Raw genomic sequence first — 21,590 nt, 5'->3', positions numbered from 1 at the left:
CACGCTACCCTTGTCTGCCTTCTGTATTGACATGGCCAATTGGCCATTAGAGGGCAGTAGAATATCAGCTTACTTCTAGAGATATTCCTCTAAAAAAATACAAGAAAACTGGACACTTGTGCCAAGTGGGCACAGTGGCACACTGTCGCACACAGCCTGTGTAGTGTAGGCTATAGTTTTACGAAACGGGCCCTATTAAACTATCCCCTCGTCAAGCTATATAGGCCTAATGTAACAATATTATATCATTTGTGGCTATTTGAACTTCATTTGAATGACGTATGTAGGCCATATTGAACAGTCTCAATGTCTCACTCTCAAAAATAGGCCGACACACTTAAATGTATAGGTCTACGTAGCCTACCGTATGTATTTATTTTTGTTCAGTAGCCCTACTGGTATTTTACTCACCTATTCCAGTGACAAAAAAATGCAATAGCAGTCTATAACAGCAGTCTATAATTTTGAATAGCCTACTGAATGTGGACTAATTAGGCTACAAACTGCTGGATTATTTTTGTTGTTGTTGTTGTTGTTGTTGTTGTTGTTGTTGTTGTTGTTGTTGTTGGTGGTGGTGGTGGTGTCTCAGAATAATCCAGGCACTTAAACAAGCAGGCTATGACCTTCCACGTGCATAGCCTGGCCCTAACCTATAGGCCTAGGGGGATGATGACAAGGTCACACACTCAGATGAGATAGTGGTTTTCTTACTGCGCATTGCTTTAATTCTTACTGCGGGATTACCTTTAATACTTAAAGGGCTAAAAGGGTGAGCTTATTTACATTTTTGTGTCTGGGTAGGCTACTCACTATGCAGTAGCCTACGCACGTGTTATTGTCTTCTTTGTCCTGCGCGCGCACGCACGCACGCACACGCACGCACGCACGCACGCACACACACACACACACACACACACACACACACACACTTGCTTTCACGTAAGTGCGGTGGCAAATTTATGACTGCACCTGCCACTTTGTCCAGGCAGGGAAAGCTGATTGATTGACGCGATCTTCCATCACATCTTTTCTCTGTTCCCAGGACAGGACGAGGAGCCTTATTTTTCTGTGTTGTCCGATCGGGCATGCACCCGACATGACTGCAGGTTTTCGTAGCCACGCAACGGCTGCTCGTGTGAAAGATGTGTGCGGGGATGCATCTCAGATATTTTAACACTGCCATCATTTCGGCTTACCCGCCGCTCCGCACCTGGTTGTTTCTTTTGAACGATGCGTGGGGGCTTATTGCTGCGGTCTGCTTTTCACCGTGATTTTGGAACTCGCTATTCCCAAAAGATCGATGCTCTATCATTTGCCCCATTGTCAACATGTCCCCAGCATCGGCTGCGCCTGCAACGGCCACTGAAAGCAGCACCACTACCGTACCAGAGCCAGAGGGGGACTCGGAGGAGAGTCCCCGTGAGGAGGTAAGGACCATCTTCCATCAAGGCTAATTTCTAAGAATTTCTAAGATTTGTTTTTGTTGTTGTTATAACCATATTTGTAAGCTAATTAAGGTTGTTCACTGGATAAACGCACAGTGCGATGCGAGGGCCTATTACATGGGATTTCCTATATAGACTACAATGTGTCAATGACCAGATGTCCAGATCATCATAGCATACCGTATTAAAGCAATGACCTAAGATAGCCTACTGGGCGCGCGCGCAATGTGACCGTGCGTGAGGATATTTTTGTCTTCCCTCTATGCACTAACATAAGCCTATAATAGAGTCTATATCTGTGAAGATATCAATGATTGCCTATGCAGAGCTGTAGGATATTAGTATAGGCTATAATATGAAGCCTATATTTGGTCCAATCCTCATCCTGCAACACTGTTCATTGTGTTGAGCAGTGAAAGACTGACACATTGCTTAATAAATCCTTGAAAAAAGACTGGTTTCAAATCATAGCCTACATTTGCAATTAATTTCTCATAGGCTAAAGCTATCAAAGTTAAGTTATTGACTATTAGAACAAAGGAATTTGTTGGCATTTCTTTAGCCTCCCTATTTCACAAATTGAACTTCTATAGGCTCAAGAATATAAAACCAGAAGTTACATCCATCACACAAGAGTTTTATTTATAACCTATCCAGTCTTGTTACAGGCCTAACAATGACAGTGTTGGAGACTCAGCTGATGACACCATTAGGCTATGTCTAGAATTTAGATCATGTTGTTTGAAATAACGAAGGCTCTGAATTAAAGTTGTTTTGAAAGATTATTTTTCTAACAATTGTTTCATGGGCCCTCAAATAGACTACATATACACACCCTCTTTCAAATTGGATTCCTCTTCCAATCACATATTTTGTCTAAACTAAGCAACGTGAACAAAGAAAAAGCACCAAGTTTGATTAGTAATATGCACCTTCATATTGTACATCTAAAAATATAGACTTTTGGGAAGAGAAGTGGGAGGTACCTTCTCTGACACCTTCCATTTGCGGTTAATCAACATTCTTTCCCGTGCATACAGTATATGAAAGTATGAAATAAATTCTCAACAGAAACTCATTAGCAGCGTCAGAGACTGGGAGACTCCTGCAGACTCCAGCTGCTTTTGTCTGGCACCATTACTGAATTCATTACAAAAGTGCATGATCCAAGTTTGGATCAATCATTCTATAGGAAGCTTCATTACATGCACCAAGACAGCAGAGAAATTGCGAGCCGTGTGAAAAGACAGTTGTTGCCACAATTAGCTCACTTTCCATAGCCAATTAATTCACTCGCTTGTCCACTCTCCTGCTTTATTAAATGCTCTAATACACCCCTTGTTAAATGGCATAAGCTATTTAGTCCAAACAGCTCCAAGACCAAAGACCCATCTGTCATAATACAAACAACGCATCAACAGCAATGATGCTTACCGTATGTGACTGCCTTAAAGGAGTAGTTCACCCCCAAAATGACTTTTTTCTATTGATTACTCATGCCATGGAGACTTGAGTTCAATAATACTTTTTTGTATTTGTCGCATTCCCATGACAAAACATTGATTTTAGTAAATGTACCTCCATTGATTCTGGATGGAATCAATGGGGGGTATTTATTGCAATCAAAGTTTTGTCTTAGGAATGCGACAAAAAACTAAAAATATTATTGAACTCGAGTCTCCATGGCATTAAGTAATCAATAGGGGAAAAAAAATTTGGGGGTGAACTACTCCTTCAATTTCCATAAGATAATTTCCATCTCCAAACATTCACATGTTTGTCTTTTTATTTTCGGGTTAGGGTTAGTATTGAATTCCCTCCTAACATAGATTGATTCTCTTTTTATAAATCAGGGCTATTGAACACCCTTTACATCTGAGTGTTGGTTAAAATAATATTGAACCAATGGAAAGTTGTAAAATGTGCTTGGGACAAAACCTCCTAACTCCAAACTTTCTGCCAAACCAGCTAACTCCACCCGATTGGCCCTCTCCTTTTTCATAAATATGTGCCATTGAACACCCTTTACGTCTGTGTGTTGGTTAAAATAATTTTGAACCAATGAAAAGTAGTAAAAAGCCCTTCGGTCAAAACCTCCTAACTCCATTTGAGCTAATTTTCCCCAAAATTTACATTTTGGAGTTAGGAGGTTTCGGCCCGACAGCAGAGATACAGTATGCAGTTCTAGCTAGATAAAGCAGTTACAGGAGCTCACGCTGCATAGTTCCAGATACATATTAGGTAAGCATTTCCAAAAACAAAGGTCAACTTAAATGTGTGGACTACATCATTATTTGTTTCTCAAACCGAGCCAACGTGTGCTATGTGATCCAAAAAGTGTGTCAGGAGTGGACTCAGGATCTATTGATTATAGTAGTAGAGAGTAATACAGGCTAACAGTAAATAAACATTTCTGCGGTAGAATAGCCCAGTGGGGAATTCCAATGTTGATCATCTCTGCCCTGCGGGGTGCTGAGCTTGGCTTGGTAAGGGGCTTGGGGACTGTGTGACAAAGGGGATGGAAGATAATTATGGAGAAACTACATCTATTATTTACACCTTTTTTTTTACTCAAAGAGCGTGTTGGCTTCAATGCACCAATGCAATCTATTGTAAAATCCTCAGTGATGTAACCAAATGGACCTCTGTACATTTGGTTGGTACAATCAAGATTTTATTCCACACCTTTGACCACTGCATTCAAGTTCCTAATTTCTCTGTTATTACAGGAGACCATATGCACCATTTAAGCTTTGAACTGTCTTATACAACCGGCATTAATCTAAAATGTGTTAATTGTCCCTCACCTTTGTCTTTACATGACAGTCCCTGTGCTGTTTGTTGTCTGATACACAAGCTGTCGGGTGGAAACCTGTGTTTCAATGCAGTTATCATTCACAACAAGCCCTTGTTAATATCTTCCTTGGTCAAATATTTCCCAATAACCACTTTCAGACAGTTATCCCTAATGGGGCATGTCTTTATTAGTGAAAAATGTCAAAATGTTTAAAAAATATAAAACAAAATGTCAAAAGATGAGCAAAAATAGCAGATCCACAAGCTCACAACCGCGTCATGTCGCAACACGTTGTGAGCCTGCAGTTCGGCTATTTCAGCTGCTTCTGTGTGACGCTGTCATACGCATAAAATAGGGGCATCCGTTTCTGAAATAAAATATGGAGATAAAAGGTTGTTGAATGACAGTGACGATATGCAAATGTTTGAATTAAATCAGCCATAATCTCTTTTTCCCGGGGCCTTTGACTCTGTGCCAACTGCCAAGTGTTTGTGGCTGTATTCCCATAATGGTGTGACTAGCTCTTGATAAGGGCATTGCTGCTGGCAGTGTCCTGAGGTGCAGAGAGATGGCACCAGCTTTATACCAGGCTGCCGGGGAGAAATGACAGCATTTATTCTGGATGGTTTGGCATTAAAGGAGTGTGGGCTCTCATACCACCAGACTCATTTGAACCTTTACTGTTTTCCATTACCAAATGTTGCAAATAAACCTTACTCTAATTAAAATTTAGCGTGACTATGTGCACATGCATGTACTGTACATACAAATGCAATGACAAACTCAATTAAATAGACTCGCTTGTCCACTCTCCTGCTTTATTGAGTGCTCACATGCACTCCTTTTTAAATGGCATTAAAGCTATAACATTTGATCCAAATATACCTATTTCTTCAGCTCCAAGACCAAAGACCCATCTGTCATAATACAAAAAATACACCAACAGCAATGATGCTTATGTGAATAATTATCTTATTTCTATAAGATCTCCAAACATGCATTCATATTTATGTCTTTTTATTTTCAAGGGACATTTAAATTCCCTCCATAGATGGTATTTGATTACCATAGAGTTCTACTAGATTAGGGCACAAAAGGCAGTTACAAGAGCTCACACTGTATACTGTAGCTCCAGATAAATATTAGGTAAGCATTTGAAAAAACAAAAGGTTAACTTTAGCATTACTATATGCACATCAATGTACATGAAAATGCACGCAGTCGCACACTGTCTGTAAAAGTGTTCCAGGTTTCTGCATTTCTTCAATTTTACGTTTCTTCAAAGCATTCCCTGAGTCTTGAAGTTGATCATAGGAGGCACTAAGAGGGAGCCGGTGAGTCTTTTGATCATAACACGCAAAGACCATGATAAATCAGCTTACAGCTCATGCATAAACTATGTAAAAGCACTTAGAACAGTGAATATGTCCCTAAATATTTCATGTGCTACAAGGAATAGAGGCCTTTTGCCTAAATCTTAATGAATATATATTTATGCCACCAGTTATTCCATGATATAATTCCCCAGTTAGCAGTTTGTTTGTTTATTTTATTTTATTGAAGTGAAGTGAAGTGTCTGACACTTCAAGTGCGCATGGGCTCCATTAACAGTACTCTTTGGTAAGTCAAAGTTCATGGAAACGATCCAAACTGTACCAACACAAGCAAACCAGCCATCAGCTCATACAAATAAAACCTCTACATGATCATAACATACAGTAATAGGCAGACTTAAGTATTCAAACATATATGACTTATCCTGTCTCACTTTCCATTCTTTACCTAATAATACATATAACGTTTCTTAATGTAAAAGCATCCTCTCTAAACAGCTATTCTGCCATGCATGTCTTCATCCCGTAACCAAAATAACTATGGATTCTTACTTCTCATTAACAGTAAACATGGGGTTGCCTGATGGCTAGTGCACAGATCATATTATGCTCCTTGTGAGCCTAAAGGACGTGGGTTCGAATCTGACCCCCATCCTGTCTCCGTGTCTCGCATGTTTCTCCTCTCTCTCTCTCCCCCTGCTCTTGGTGTCCTGTCTTTACACTGACCTATCTGAAAGCTAAAGAATAAAATGTAAAAAAAATAAGTCAGCCAGTCATTCATAAATGAATAGAGTTAAACCTACCCTCCTCAATTGCCAATGGGAGTATGATTAATTCGCATGGCAACAGTGCATTGTTCAGTAAGTGCCTTCAGGTTATCGATCAAGCTAAAAGCTTTTGATGAGAAGCGCTCTTCGGAAAAGTTATGGTCAATAATTGCTGACAATAAAGCTCCATATTTCATTTTGAAGTGACATATTAATAGATAGATTAGTTCAAATGAACACTGAGGATTATACTGTTGTGTGTGTGTGTGTGTGTGTGTGTGTGTGTGTGTGTGTGTGTGTGTGTGTGTGTGTGTGTGTGTGTGTGTGTGTTTTCTCCAGTGGTGTAAAGTAACTAAGTAGATTTACTCAAGTACTGTACTTATAGGACAACTTTGGTTCATATTTTATATTGTAATTAGAGAAAAGAAGAGTGTTAAAATGTTTTCATTTACTGCTTTCTATCGTTTTAGCGATTTTTGTATTTTGATTTCAGTGGGTGGGGGCATGCGTACAAGTGGCTAAATAATATGTATCTTTAGACACAATAAGCCTGCAATTTCTTTGTTACTATTTACACCAGCCTCCATAAGTCACATTTGCCCATGAAAGATTGCGGTGCATCTTGGGAATGGGCTTATTGTGTCTAAAAATACATATTTAACCACTTGCATGCATGCTCCCAACCTGGGGGCATGCTTGCAAATAAAAATCATTAAAATCACTAAAACAATAGAAAATAGATGTATCACTCATCTTTTTTTCTCTCTAATGACTATCAATATGAACCCTTGTTGTAAAAAAACAAAGTTGTCCTTTAAGTAATTTTGAGGAATTCTTACTTTACTGCAGTATTTCCAAGTTTCAATACTTTTACTTTTACTCCACTACATCTCAGAGGCAAATATTGTACTTTTACCCCACTACAATTATTTGACAGCTTTAGTTACTTGTTACTTTGCAGATTTAGATTATTAACCCTATATATATTTCGGCTATTTGAAAATAGCTGATCCTCAAGCTCACAATGGAGTCGCGATGCGATGCATTGTGGGCTGGCTTGTATATCTGCTATTTTCAAAATATTTTTATACAAATGATACATTTGAAAACATAATAATGAGTACTTTTCCTTTTGGGGGCTGCTCTCCATTCCGACATGCTGCCATTCCGACATTGACGATTATTGTCGGAGTGGCAGCACTTCCATAGAGGTTAGGGTCAGGGTTAGGTATAGGGTTAGTGTCGGAATGGGGGGATGTCGGAATGGCAGCATGTCGGAATGGAGACATGTAACCCATGTAACCTTACTTTTGTACTTTAAGTACACTTTGATACCAATACTTCTCTATTTTTACTCAAGTACATTTTGAATACAGGACTTACTTGCAACAGACTATTAATGCAGTATTGATACTTTTAAGTAAAACATGTGAGTACTTCTTCCGGTAACAGGAAAAGCCAACCTAAAACAAAGTGGACCCAAACTCGTTTCCCAACGGGTCTGTGGCCTTAAGCTAGATGCAGAATAGACAAAAATCGAATCTTTGCTTCTGGAAGTCCCTGGAACAAAATATTTTGCGATGGGGGTCTGTGGCCAAATACATATCATTATGGGGGTCCTTGACATGACAACATTTGAGAAACAATGATAGGAACATAAGTTTTTTTCAGGAAAACTGTTAGGATTTAGAAGACATTTTTAGAATGTGCCTATCAGTGGTTAAGGACCCCCAAAATGTGTTTTAGGCCCCATCTCAAAATATTTTGTTCCACGGATGGACCCCTATCGCAAAATATTTTGTTCCAGGGACCCCCAGAAGCAAAGATTAGATTTCGGTCTATCTGCATCTAGCTTAAGGCCACAGACCCGTTGGGAAACGAGTTTGGGTTGACTTTGTTTTAGGTCGACCTTTCATGTATTCCTTCTTCCATCACTGGTTTTCCTCTTTCCTCTTGTTGTGCAGCAGCAGCCAGTGAAGCAGTCCATTCGCAAGTCTCTATGCCGGGAGGTCCACTGGAAGTGCCTGCTGCTGTCGCTGCTGATGTACGGCTGCGTCGGGGCCATGGCCTGGTGCCAGGTGACCAAGGTCACGAGGCTTTCCTTCGACAGCGCCTACAAGGGAAAGTCCATGATGTACCACGACAGTCCCTGCTCCAACGGCTACATCTACATCCCCCTGGCCTTCCTGGTCATGCTCTACGTGGTCTACCTGGTGGAGTGCTGGCACTGCCACAGCAGGAACGAGCTGCAGCACAAGGTGGACGTGGAGAGCGTGGCCGAGCGCGTCCAGCGCATGCAGCAGGCCACACCCTGCATCTGGTGGAAGGCCATCAGCTACCACTATGTCCGGAGGACGCGGCAGGTGACACGCTACCGCAACGGCGATGCCTACACCACCACGCAGGTGTACCACGAGCGCGTCAACACCCATGTGGCAGAGGCGGAGTTTGACTACGGGAACTGCGGAGTTAAAGACATCTCAAAGCGCCTGCTGGGCCTGGAGAGCTTTCCCGTCACCAGACTGAGGTTCACCAAGTGCTTTAGCTTCGCCAACGTGGAGTCAGAGAACTCGTACCTGACGCAGCGTGCCAGGTTTTTCACAGAGAACGAGGGCCTGGATGACTACATGGAGGCACGTGAGGGAATGCACCTGAAGAATGTCGACTTTAAGGAGTACATGATTGCCTTCTCTGACCCCAATAACCTCCCCTGGTACGTGACCAAGTCCGTGTTCTGGGCGGTGGCCGCCTTCACCCTCTCTTGGCCTCTGCGGGTGCTGACGGAGTACCGCACCGCTTGCGTGCACTACCATGTGGAGAAGCTGTTCGGCTTCGACTTTGTCCCCACAACCCCATCTGAGGAGCGGCCATACTGCCGCCGCATCCCACGAGTCAACACTATCGACAGCACAGAACTGGAGTGGCACATCCGTTCCAACCAGCAGCTGGTGCCCAGCTACTCCGAGGCGGTTCTCATGGACCTTACCCAGCTCTCAGGGAGCTGCAATAGCTACTCTGCGTGCGGCGGCTATGGCAGCTACCGGCAGAACTGTGAACGCTGCCACCGCACCATCAGCAGCTCCTCGATCTTCTCCCGTAGTGCTCTTAGTATTTGCAACGCAAGCAGCCCGCGGATCCCATTCAGTGCGAGTCGCTTCTCCCTGAGCCGTCTGTATGGCTCCAGGCGTAGCTGCCTATGGCGGAGCAGTGGGAGCCTGAACGAACAATCGTGCCCCACCGAGAGCACGCGCTGCCTGTCAGGCCAGCAGGCCAGCAGCGAGGAAAGCCCTCCGGCCTACCAGGACGCGCTCTACTTCCCCGTGCTCATTGTACATCGCAATGAAGGCTGCCTCAACCATGACCATCGCTCTCTGCACCGGAACGGCTCCTGTGTGGAGACATCGCTATGACCCACAGTCGCCACCGCTGACATTTGAAAAGGAATATAATAATCCCTCTTCCCCGAAGAGGTTTACTGGTTGAGAACCTTTTTCTTTTCTCCAGAGGCAGGCTAGGGTGGACCTTTTCCTGTTGTTTCACCATTGAGGTGACTCAGTGACCCACGAAGCAATGATTTCCTCAACCTTTTCACGAGAAGTGGCTCACAAAGGTATGAAATGATCCAGAATAGTACTTTCAAAAAGTCATGGAAAATGGACTCAATGCTCTTAAAAGTGAGGTTTGAAACTATCTGCAGCTTTGAAGGACCACGTGGCTCTCTACTTAACTTAAAATGACAGTTCTGGCTTCACACCAGTTTCATTTGGTAACCAAAGTGTCATGTTACTGTACTGCAATATCTACCAATGGAGGACACATAAGGAATACAAAAGGGACAAACATCCCACTGTGAATGCCATAACTGTATCTGCTTGTTGTAGAACTTAGTCAGAGGCCTCAGTAGGAGCATCTGCTTCTCACATTTGAATAAACTAAGATCATAAGTAAAACCCCATCGCAAAGATATGACCAACGATTCTCTGCACAGCATTGTAATTAAAACCACAAACGGGGGTTGACTCATGGAATATGGGAAAGTAATTGTACCCAAATGGGACAGTATTTTCAGACATTGAGATATCTGCAGTGTCACAAAACCTGTACACAAGTAAAAATACACCAAATATTCAGTTTGTTTTAAAGCCAAATATACTTTTACTGGAACAAAATAGCAAAATGTACTTTAGCCAAAATATGAAATATAAACATTTGCACATGCAAGATTTTGATGCAACCTGAATTTGCTAATTTAAAAGACTAAAAGTGCTCTGAGAAATCCACTTAAAAGAAATTAGTTGAAAGTTTATGAGGAAATCAGTTGTTGCATTATTATAACATCCAGTTTGATCAAAATCACCTGGCAATCAGTCGTTTTCGATGACACTAACCTTCCTGGCTCTCTAAATATAGCAACATGACGGTCACTGAATAATTTAGTGCAGGCGGCCTAAAGGACACAAGAACATCTAAATAAATCCATGGGACACATCTGGTCAGACTACTGTGTCACAATTCTGCTTTTGTTGTCATTATAAACTGTAACTTATTTACAGTTGACATTGGAACAGTGATGAAAACAAAATTATCATAATAATAATAATTATAATAATAACAATGTCAACACAGCTGATTTGAAGGCAATATTTCACTTAGGTCTACCTCTTTATTTAAGTGCCTAATGACCCAACCTTTACCTAAAATAGTTTAGCTCAGGGGTCTTCAAAAGGGGGTCCAGGACCCCTAAGGGGTCCCCAGAGTTACTACAGGGGGTCCTCCAAATCTTTGAGTGATAGAATGTTTTTTTCTCATTTTTTTATATTAACCACTTGAACCCTAGCATCCATATTCTGAGAACTTTAGACAAAAATAGACGATCTACAAGCTCACATGCGCCTCGCGCTAGATCGGCTATTTTTGGCAGAGAGCTTTTGTGTAGATGGGGAAAAAGAACCATCTAAGTACAGAGTGAAAGGTCAAGTTTATTACGTTTTGACAGTTCAAGTGGTTAAATATCTGAAAACGCAAATTGACATGAATCCAAAATACACTGATGATTGTGCTGTCAAACAATGAAACTATATGGAATCTATGAACAGGTTGTGGGGGTCCCTGCTTCATCTCTCTCTCAACTAAGGGGTCGTTGGCCTGAAAACATTGAAGACCCCTGGTTTAGCTTACAAGTACAAGCCCAGTGTCATGTCAACATATAACCATTCAAACAGAAATACCTTCATCTCTGGACTAGAGTCAATACGTGTACCACTCTAGAATGGTAGCAGACAATATAGGGACAGTGATGAAAAATGTTAAGATGAGCTCAGCAAGGACATACAGTAATTGGACCGTAGCAATACATAGACCTTAACAAATGTCAGTCTGTTTTCCTCCTTACACGAAACTGCTCTCATACACAGCCAGCCATGTGCCACAGCTTCTGCTGATGCGTATCACACAGACAGCCAGAGACAGCCAGCCATCAACCAGACTCCAAATAGGCAGAAGGCCTGCACTCGGTCACTGATCATGTCAGATCTGATGATTACATCAGGATGTTTTTAAATGGCTAAAAATAAACCTCATGTCATGTGGATGACATACGCTGAATTTTGTCCTTCCAGTCACAGACCTTGGCATTGTCATCCCAGTCACGGTATTGTTTTAAAGCAGCAATCTGGGAACTATTTGAACACGGTAGAGTATGTTAAAAAGCAGACCATACACCAAATTGGTCACTATATGCGCCAACACTGTTGCAATAACCTCTCTCCGTTAGGAGAAGCATAAAACATACAGATAGAGTTTGAAGTTGATTTGGCTTAGTTGGGGGGGGGGGGGGGGGGGGGGGGGGGGCGAGTCTGATTAATTGAATATCAAATATCAAAACATTTAATCAAGCTGTTTAGAAACTGGGGTGCACACAAAAGCATGACATGAGTAGATGTTGAAATTATTTAAAGTGAACACCCATTTAACCTTCTACAGATCAGCATATTTTAACCTCAGACACAAACATTCATCAGTCAAATCGTTCTTGATACCTTGTGTTCTGAATTACTCCGTAATATATACCGTAATTGCTGGACTATAAGCCGCACCTGAATATAAGCCGCACCAGTTACATTTAGAACAAAAAACTAATGTTTACATACCGGTATATAAGCCGCACCTGACTATAAGCCGCAGCCGTCCTTCCTGCTTCCTGCTAGAGTGCCCCTGGTGGCCGTTAGTTGTAAAATCCATATATAAATCCTTGTTAAAGACCATTGTAAAACTAACTAACTGGCCGTTAGCTGTAAAAATCTCTATATAAGCTGCACCGTTGGAAAAAAGCCACGGCTTATAGTCCGGCAATTACGGGTATATGAAATATGTTAACTACACCCAGGATAAGATGATGGATATATGGATGATTGAATGACATGGAGCCTCCTCACATCGCCTTCTGTTCTACCCAGAGCTCAGTAATCTTGATTGCGGTCAGATCAGATTAATACTGGTCTTACGTACCAAATCGTGGGCTTGTAAACGGTGGTCAATTTGATTATACTCATTACAGTACATTCCATGTGTGGGGTATTGTATCGAGATTGTGAATCTCTTGAGAGCAATAACAAAAGAACACGCTGAACATTTTTCACGCTCATAGGGAGCTAGATGTGACATCAAACCTCACACTTCATCCAACAAAACCAAAATCCAACAGGGCAGACTATATCAGTCTCGTCTGTTATCACAGCTCACTGCACATCTATGCAATCCCCATAACAACTCAGGATAGCAGTCAGGCTTAGGCTTGTCACCATGTCCTCATGTTCTTCCTTATAGCATTCCCACTTAACTAGTCTAACTCCTCTCACCTGTTCTGCAGTTAAGGAGACAAGGATGCACACATTCTCTATAGAAACAGTTTAGGCTATATGCACAGCAGCCATATTGGAGAGAAGTTGGGTCTCTTCTAGGGATTGGACGAAGATCGTTAAAAAACACTCACAATAATCAAGTTTTATATTTATTGTGAAATTATCCTTCGTCATGCACTGGGATCAATTCACCTTTTATTTGCCAAGCTGCATATCCGGTACTATTTTAAAACCTGTATAATTGATAAAACGGACCTGGAAATAACATACTTGATATTATTAGTAACACCTGTGAAGGAAGTGTTGGCTGCTGTGCATAAAGCCTTTCAAGCTAGGAACAAGAGATAAGGAAAAGATGCACAGTGACCACGGCTATGCGCCATGACACTTTCGGTGGCAAAACTCGCACCGGAAATTCGGTCAATACCATTAGTCTATGAGAGCCGGCTGGACAGCTCATGAACAAAAAATGTATTCTTAACGATAGAGACCTTTGTTATATAATCGCTCCAGGAATATAAAAGAAGACACATCACAGGTATTTTTACAATCACTTGCTTTTTGGTGTGTACACTGTACAATATCTAAAGAGCACAAAGTACGTTTCTGAACTAGCTAGTATCGCGTGACTCTCCACCATTCCCTGTCTGGAATCCAACTCTCGCGATAGCTCAGAGACAAAAACTATACGGCGACTGGCCCATAGGTCGAACTCCTGTTGGGTCGAACAGCGTCGGCTGGTTAGATAATCACTCACCAGCGTCGGCAGGTTAGATAATCACCCGTGTCACGGTTACTGAGGTTAGGGTTAGGTTTAGGCATAGTTTTACTGAGGTTAGGGGTTAAGGTTAGGTTTTGGTGGTCGGACTAAAAAAGGGTGTTCGACTTAAAGGAGAAGTTCACCCCCAAAATGACTTTTTTTCTATTGATTAGTCACGCCATGGAGACTAGAGTTCAATAATATTTTTAGTTTTTTGTCGCATTCCTAAGGCAAAAATGTGATAACAATAAATTTACCCCCATTCGTTCCAGATGGGGACCCGTTTCGAAACGGGTCACCATCCGGAAACAATGGGGGTAAATTTACTCAAATCAAAATTTTGTCATAGGAATGTGACAAAAACAAAAAAATATTATTGAACTCTAGTCTCCATGGCGTGACTAATCAATAGAAAAAAAGTCATTTTGGGGGTAAACTACTCCTTTAATGACATGTTACCAACTATACCTGCCGCTGTGTAACTGCCTCAATAACATTGTGTAAAGTGCACATCGAAACGCAAGTGATTGTAAAAATACCTGTGATGTGTCTTCTTTTATATTCCTGGAACGATTATACTGTATATAACAAAGGTCTCTATCGTTCAGAATTATTCTTTTGTTCATGAGCTGTCCAACCGGCTCTCATAGACTCTAATGTCTAATGTTATTCACCGAACCTCCGGTGCGAGTTTTGCCACCGAAAGTGTCATGGCTCATAGCTGTGGTCACTGAGTGTCTTTTCCTTATCTCTTGTTCCTAGCTTTCTAGTGAATGGTTTGCGATCATGATGGCATAAATGAAGTAAAACTCATAATCACACTGATGCTGATGTTATAGATATTAGAGAGACTGGTTAGCAGAGTAAAGTTTCTGAGACAAGTGAAAGAAGGGTTTGACAGAAGGTCCTCAAATCCTCTCCAGTCACGAAATGAGTGATAAAGAACAACGGTATTTTCTTTACAGTGTTCTTTGAGTGATTGTGGTCTAAAAAAAAGTGGTGCATCAGGCAATTCTTCTTGCAAATTCATATCAGCAATTTTCGCAAGCAACAAGAAACCAAACGAGTTACGAGACCGTGGGCTAAAATCTGTTTAAATACGTACTTCCTGGCAACATGAAACTCAAGTGTAATCAGATGCGCAAGTGGGAGGAAAATAGCTAGTGTTTACCAGTGCAATGTTTACCAAACAACTGCAGCAACAGCAGCTGCAACAACAACAACAACAACAACAACAAAAGATACTGGGATATTCCATTATGGTTATACATTTCCTCCATAGATGACTGTTAACGTCAAGGGTGCCATGCCATTAGTCCAATGGCCCATTATTCTAAAGTATCATTGATCCTACGGTGCAAACCTCAGACTAACCTACCATTTTTCTGACTATTGGGACTTGAGAATAATGGGCTGTTGAACCAATAGGCAGCCCCCCATCAAGTTCATCACACAAATGTACAAAGTAGACTAGGTTGTAATAACATACTTTCACTCAAGAATGCTTTGAGGCTCATTTTTATTGTATTGTGTAAAATATTTTGTGGAATTAGAAGAGGTGTGAGGTTACAATTGCTGTAAATGTGTATCTCGTGCTTAGTCGAATGTGACATTGATGAATATAAAGTGTGCCGACACAGCAATCTTTTTGGATTTCCATATCTGAAATGGTTGATTTGTTATGTAGCTAATGGTGTAACGGTTTAAGAACAATACTGTAACTTGCAAGAAATATAATGTAATTACAGCCAATAGCATCTTTGTGATGTGCACTGCTTTACATTTACCATGTTGAACCTCTTTTGGTTTGTGTCAACCTATTTTAACCTTTTTGTTATGTTGTCAGGTTATATTTGATACGCCTTTATTTCACTAAACATGTTAAATGTTAGCGCTGTTTGTTTTGAATGCACACATGCTAGGGCTGCACAATAGTGGCTTTTTTAATGACTTAATTATTTTTTTGTATCATTTATATTCCAACTATCGTGTGAATTTCAGTACATGCAAACACCTTTTTCTACAGAATTTGTCACCGTAACACAATTTGGATAAGTGTGAAAGATATTTTTATGACATGCAACTTGAAGTACAGCAAAGGCTACAGTACAGGCAAGGGAAGCTACATGGCACCAGAGTACATTTTACAATACGCCTTTCCCGCTCTGATCACAAAGAAATGATAGCCTCTTGGTCAATTCAGCCATCAACACTGCAATTTCATTATCATTTCATTATGAAAAGTTTTATTTGCAGTAACTATGTAACCCGATTATAATCACATAACACAACTTCATGTGAAGTATTGCTGTGAGGCACAGCTGATAATCAATATTCTGTAATACAGTAGTAGTACAGTACTCTATGTACTTCAAACTAAATCAGTCCATAATAAAACTATAGAACTTGCCTGAATTTCTGTGTGATCATAGCAGACTAAAGAAAACAACAACTATTGATTCTTGCAAAAAGATCAACAGTCACGAAACATGTAATATAAATAAACTAAAAAGACTTGTTGCTGACTAGGAACAATAGATAACGAATACGTCTTATGTATACTGACACTACCACAATGTTGCCTTGATGTCGCATATACAGTACAACTGGAAATGACAGCAAACCAAATTTGTGTATTGTAAGTTGAAAAAAGGTTCAATAAACTCAATAAACTGTGAAATCAGTCATACTCTGTGTCATGACAAGTGTTACCAGATGCAATTGTAATAATACAATTGTAATAATTGTAATGACGTGGGGGTCCCTGGACCCCACCTTGAGGCCATTTTCACATACTGTATAGTATACAGCGACAATGGTATACAGTGTATACCAATGGCGCTTGTTTGTGATCTGCGTTCATATCCATCTACTTGTATGTTCAGGCCAATTTATAGTTTCAATACACATTTTAGCGCTAAACTCACATTTGTTTATATGCTTTTATTGTAATAGCACCATGAACTATTTATTAGGCCTATAACTGATTGGTTTCATCATTATCATAGAGTTTGAGTTTATATGTTTATTATACATGGATCAGTGATGATAATACACTGTAGGTGCAAAGACGGGTCTTGCATTGCATACAATGTTCATCAGTCTAATTAGTCTAAATGTACTTGGTGTGGCCGTCCTGTGCCCGTCTCATGCGCACTCGATCCTGGTTGGTCCGAACCACCTGGCGGATGCTGTGTTCACTTTCCTGACACACCTCTGTGAGGCGGATGTCACATTCTGTGATGCCGGTGTTGTGCAGTATCCCTTCTTCAAGAGCTTTACCTCCATCCTACACACACACATGAGAGAGAGAGAGAGAGAGAGAGAGAGAGAGAGAGAGAGAGAGAGAGAGAGAGAGAGAGAGAGAAAGAGAGAGAGAGAGAGAGAAACTAAGTTGTTTGGAGATGACTCATGTTCACCAGGGACGTGCAGAGAATAGGGGGCTGACATTTTTAAAAGGGCATTTTTGGTGAAAATATCGAAAATAACTGACCTCCAAGCTCACAATGCGTCGCATTTCATTCACCATAGTAAAAACTGCATTGATGGTCTGGAGAGGGCACTTTTTACAGATAGGTAAAAAGGCAGGGGCTCAAGCCCCCTTTGATGTCTATGTATGCATATACTTGATGTTCACATTTTGATGCATTGAAAGTTCAGTGCCAAAGGGGTCTCGGGGGGGTCTCAGGTGCTGCTGCACAACAAAGCACTAACCCATGTCCCAGGCCACTTTCTGGACTGTGGACATTGTTTTATTGTAGTGAGACACACATTTCTATTTCAGTGAAGAGTACACCAAGGTCGGGGATATTGATGCCACCGCATGTGGCGTTTCTGCAACGTTGGGGATTTTGGATCCGCTGCAGTGACCATCCACTCACTCAGTCCTGTGTACAACTTGAACCATCTTGAAGAGCCGTTATCGCGAGATGGGGGAAATTCATATTCTGTCTCCCATGTGAAAACAAAACACCTACTCAACTTTCCATTACTGCATGCTTTCAACACATCTATGAATTATTGAGAAATCCTGTGCTTCTGAGCTTCTTTGCTCACTTTGCTGCACTATACTGACCAGCTGCTAAAGAAATATGGCCTGGAATAGGAGTGTTAATTTAACCCTGTGCGCGTGTGTGTAGTATGTGTGAAGAAAAGCCATTAGTGGGACTCCTCTGACACACAGTACAAGCTGGAGTGGAAATATGTCTTGACAGATACTCTCTCTCCTGAGCGTGTGTGGAGAGTCTGGGGACGGCCGATTTATCCTGTGTGCATCGATTCGATCGATAGAAAGTCACACCCTGCAGAGTCTAATAATTAGTTTGACTCAGGCCAGGTGATACTGCTTAAATCAGCCACCACTATTACTGTACAATAGTAAGTGTATAGGGGTAGCTCTGGTATCATCATAGTGCAACAAAATATCCTAAAGTGTGTTTTTTTTAATAGTTATTTGAGAGAGATTGTGTCAGTGGCTGTGTTCCAAATCTAGTTGGAATGGAACCTCTAAGCATAATGTTAAACCTGGAAGAAGTTACACTTGTTTGTGGGAGTTGACGCTGAGATTTGCATGATATTGTAGTGGAATATTTATGGGCAAAATTGTTATTCAGTAACATTTCACATTAAGCTGCATTTGATAGTGATGTTATTATTATAGTTACTGGACACACTCATTTCTAGGATAACCAGTAGCCTTTGCCATATTTCCCTTTCCACAGTTTGGAGACCAGAAATTGTGCATGTGCAAGTGCATGCATGAACTCACAATGCCCAGTCTGTTGCAGGAGAGGTCGATGCTCTTGAGAGTCTTGTTCTGAAACAGGACTTGAGAGAAGACAGAGGCGGTGGGCTCCGTCATCTCGTTGCCTCTCAGGTGCAAGTGCAGCAGAGTGCTGTTCTTCAGTAGGGCCTGGCCGATAGCCTGCCCTCCCTCATCTCCCAAACGGTTCAAGCACAGGTTGAGGGAGCGCAGGGTGCAGTTCTTGGACAGGGCGTAGCCGATAGCTTGGGCTCCAGGGCTCCCGATAGTGTTGTTACACATGTTCAGTGTTTCCAGTTGACTCCTGTTTAGTAGCTTGCCGATGGCCCTGGCTCCCTTATCACCTATCAGGTTGTGGGAGAGGTCGAGCTCCCTCAGGGAGGGGTGGTCCAGGAGGTAGCTCACCAGCAGTCTGCATTTCTTATCCCCAACCTTGCTTTGGTGGAGCCTCAGAACCTATGGGAATAGTATAGTATTCATGCTTTGAACAAGATAGCTATTAGCTAAAGTATGTACAGTACAAAGCATATGGTTGAATGCAATGTTATCTCCTTGAGTTTGTATGCATATTTAAGACCACTAACAAAGACAGCACTGTATCGAAAGAACATTTTTGTCTACAAGGTGGTATAGTGCTTCTGGTGCCACGTCCCCAATATAACGGCATGCATTAATCATTCATATACAACAAAACAGTATGACCAGTTGATCAGTTCCCCTGGACCATTGCCCATGATAACCCCTTTATCAAAGTCATGTTGAATTGCTAATCTGTTACGTGCATTTTTGTTACAATCAGCAGACAGACAGAGGCACAGACAAACACAGATGGGGCGAAAACATTGCCTCCTTGGCAGAGGTAACAATAATTGTAAATTGTGCCTATCCATAGGATAACATTCAAATAAAACTGAAAACTGGATTTGGACACACCATCTCAGGACAGTGTGGCATCAAACACTGATTTGGATACCCTACTCACCTTCAAAGTCTTACAGGACTTCAGGGCCTTGGCCAGAGACTCGCAGTCTTGCATGGTCATCTCAAACATATTCCACTCAAAGTTCATGCCGCAGTTTTTGACCTTGTACACCAAATGCAGCTCCTCCAGGTTGGTCAGCTTGTCCAGCAAGATGCCAAAGTCAAAGTGGTCGACAGATGGCCCCTCTGAGCCACCGTCACTGGCAGAGTCCGAGACCTCCTCTTCTTCCGTGCTCTTCTGGGGCTCTTTAATAGGTGGGAGCAGCTGGGAAATGTCCAGCCTCTTTACATAGTTCACGCAAAGAGGGACCATGTCCAGAACCGTCCTTGGGTCTGTCGTGCCTGGGATGAAGAGCTCAATGATCTTCTCTAGGTGTCTCTCAAAGAACATCTGTTTCCAGCTGTGGTCATATCGAGAGACATCACACACGTCCCAGCGCTCCTTGCAGCATCGCTGCCAGTAGCCTTCATCACTTATGAGGTTGGCTGTCACATTCAGGGGCAGAGCAGGAGATAGTTTCTCCAGCACATAGTCTTTATGGCCAGGCAGAAGTTCTTCAACTATGGGCGTTTCTGTTAATAAAAGTATGCAAGTATGAAAAAACAATGCAATCGAACAGAATCTTTGTTTTGTAACTTAATTGGTGGGTGCATGTATAACGATGCTACTGAAATTAAAAGCATACCTTCAAAATTTCTCACAATTTGTTGCAGGCAGAGATTTGATAAAGGAGGCACTACAACGAGGGACCACTGTGGATCTTCAGCAATGATCCTCCTCATCCTCCTGTGGAGGTTGAGGTCTGCCGGCGAAGGAGACTTCGACATCGTTCAGTTCATGGATTCTTCTGGAGACAAAAACTTCTGCCACCTAATTTTCTGTCTTAATGAAATAGAATGTAGAATTTCTGAGCCGAGTTGACACAGACATAATAAATGAACTTGAGTGCAATATTTGAATATAACAACATTTACATGCTTACTTCTGGTGCTATGTAGGGTTTCCTTCTGAAAATGGCCAAGTAACAGAAACATTCAACATTTAGTTCATGTAACAGCCAGTGTTCCAGACACTCACGTTAACATGTTTAGCCAACATGTACAGTGCATCCTAAAGTAGGATGCACAGCATACTATGCTGCTAGAACAAATTACAAAATGCAACAATTTAGGTTACATAAATTGAGCTATTGAAATCCTCTCTAGTCAGTTTTACACAAAGCTATGGAATTGTAAACTGTCGAGGAGTGCAGTGCTTTACCTTCGGTGGTCTGCTTTGTGCTTATAACTGTAGGCCTACGAGTCCATCTCCTTGGTAACAGACACGCCACAATGTTTCAGTGGCAGCCATAGTCCCACCCCCTCGACAACACCTCACATGCAGCACATGCTAGGAAGTAACTAAATACATACGTACTGTTCTTGGGTAAAAAAAATAATGCAGGCCTTTTACTTGTAATAGTATTTCTATATTGTTGTATTGCTACTTTTACTTAAACAATCTGAGTGCTTCTTCCACCAATGTGTTTTTTGATGTTGGAATATTTCCAGTGAAAATGTAACACATTTGCAACATTTCTATGAGGGAAGCAATACTGTGCCCACAGTATGAACTGCCTAAAATAAAGGCATGTCAATTTGTGAGCAAATTAATTGATTTCACACTGCACTTCATATGTCTGTCTGATTAATTAATGTTTCTAGCCTATATCTTAAAGGATATTTCTCTCCACTCTTGACCATGGCTGTGCCCAACTGACCTATGTCATAGAGAACCATTATTTCATGCCAGTACATTTGATTTATTATCAATATACTAGTAACTGTATTGTGAGTCGAGTATGGTGCAGTGTGGTCATGCTTGATCATGCTGTGAAGAACATT

At 41.5% G+C, this 21,590-nt stretch overlaps 2 protein-coding genes across 2 annotated transcripts; one reads left to right on the top strand and one right to left on the bottom strand.

Annotated features, from left to right (window-relative positions):
* Positions 1-1,328: 1,328 nt before the first annotated feature.
* On the top strand, positions 1,329-9,753 carry tmem151ba (transmembrane protein 151Ba; the record flags this gene model as incomplete). The annotated part of the gene is made up of 2 exons (XM_080744577.1): positions 1,329-1,427; positions 8,308-9,753. The coding sequence occupies 2 exons, from the start codon at positions 1,329-1,331 to the stop codon at positions 9,751-9,753; spliced, it is 1,545 nt and encodes a 514-aa protein (XP_080600703.1).
* A 7,322-nt stretch (positions 9,754-17,075) lies between these two features.
* On the bottom strand, positions 17,076-20,489 carry drc5 (dynein regulatory complex subunit 5; the record flags this gene model as incomplete). Its single annotated transcript, XM_080744988.1, has 4 exons — positions 17,076-17,252; positions 18,732-19,181; positions 19,708-20,279; positions 20,393-20,489. The coding sequence occupies 4 exons, from the start codon at positions 20,487-20,489 to the stop codon at positions 17,076-17,078; spliced, it is 1,296 nt and encodes a 431-aa protein (XP_080601114.1).
* Positions 20,490-21,590: the final 1,101 nt, after the last annotated feature.

Source organism: Nannobrachium achirus, assembly GCF_963921795.1.
Source record: "Nannobrachium achirus genome assembly, chromosome: 16".
NCBI lineage: Eukaryota > Metazoa > Chordata > Actinopteri > Myctophiformes > Myctophidae > Nannobrachium > Nannobrachium achirus.
The sequence above is the reverse complement of the archived record's forward strand: the minus strand, read 5'-3'. Positions and strand labels throughout refer to the sequence as shown.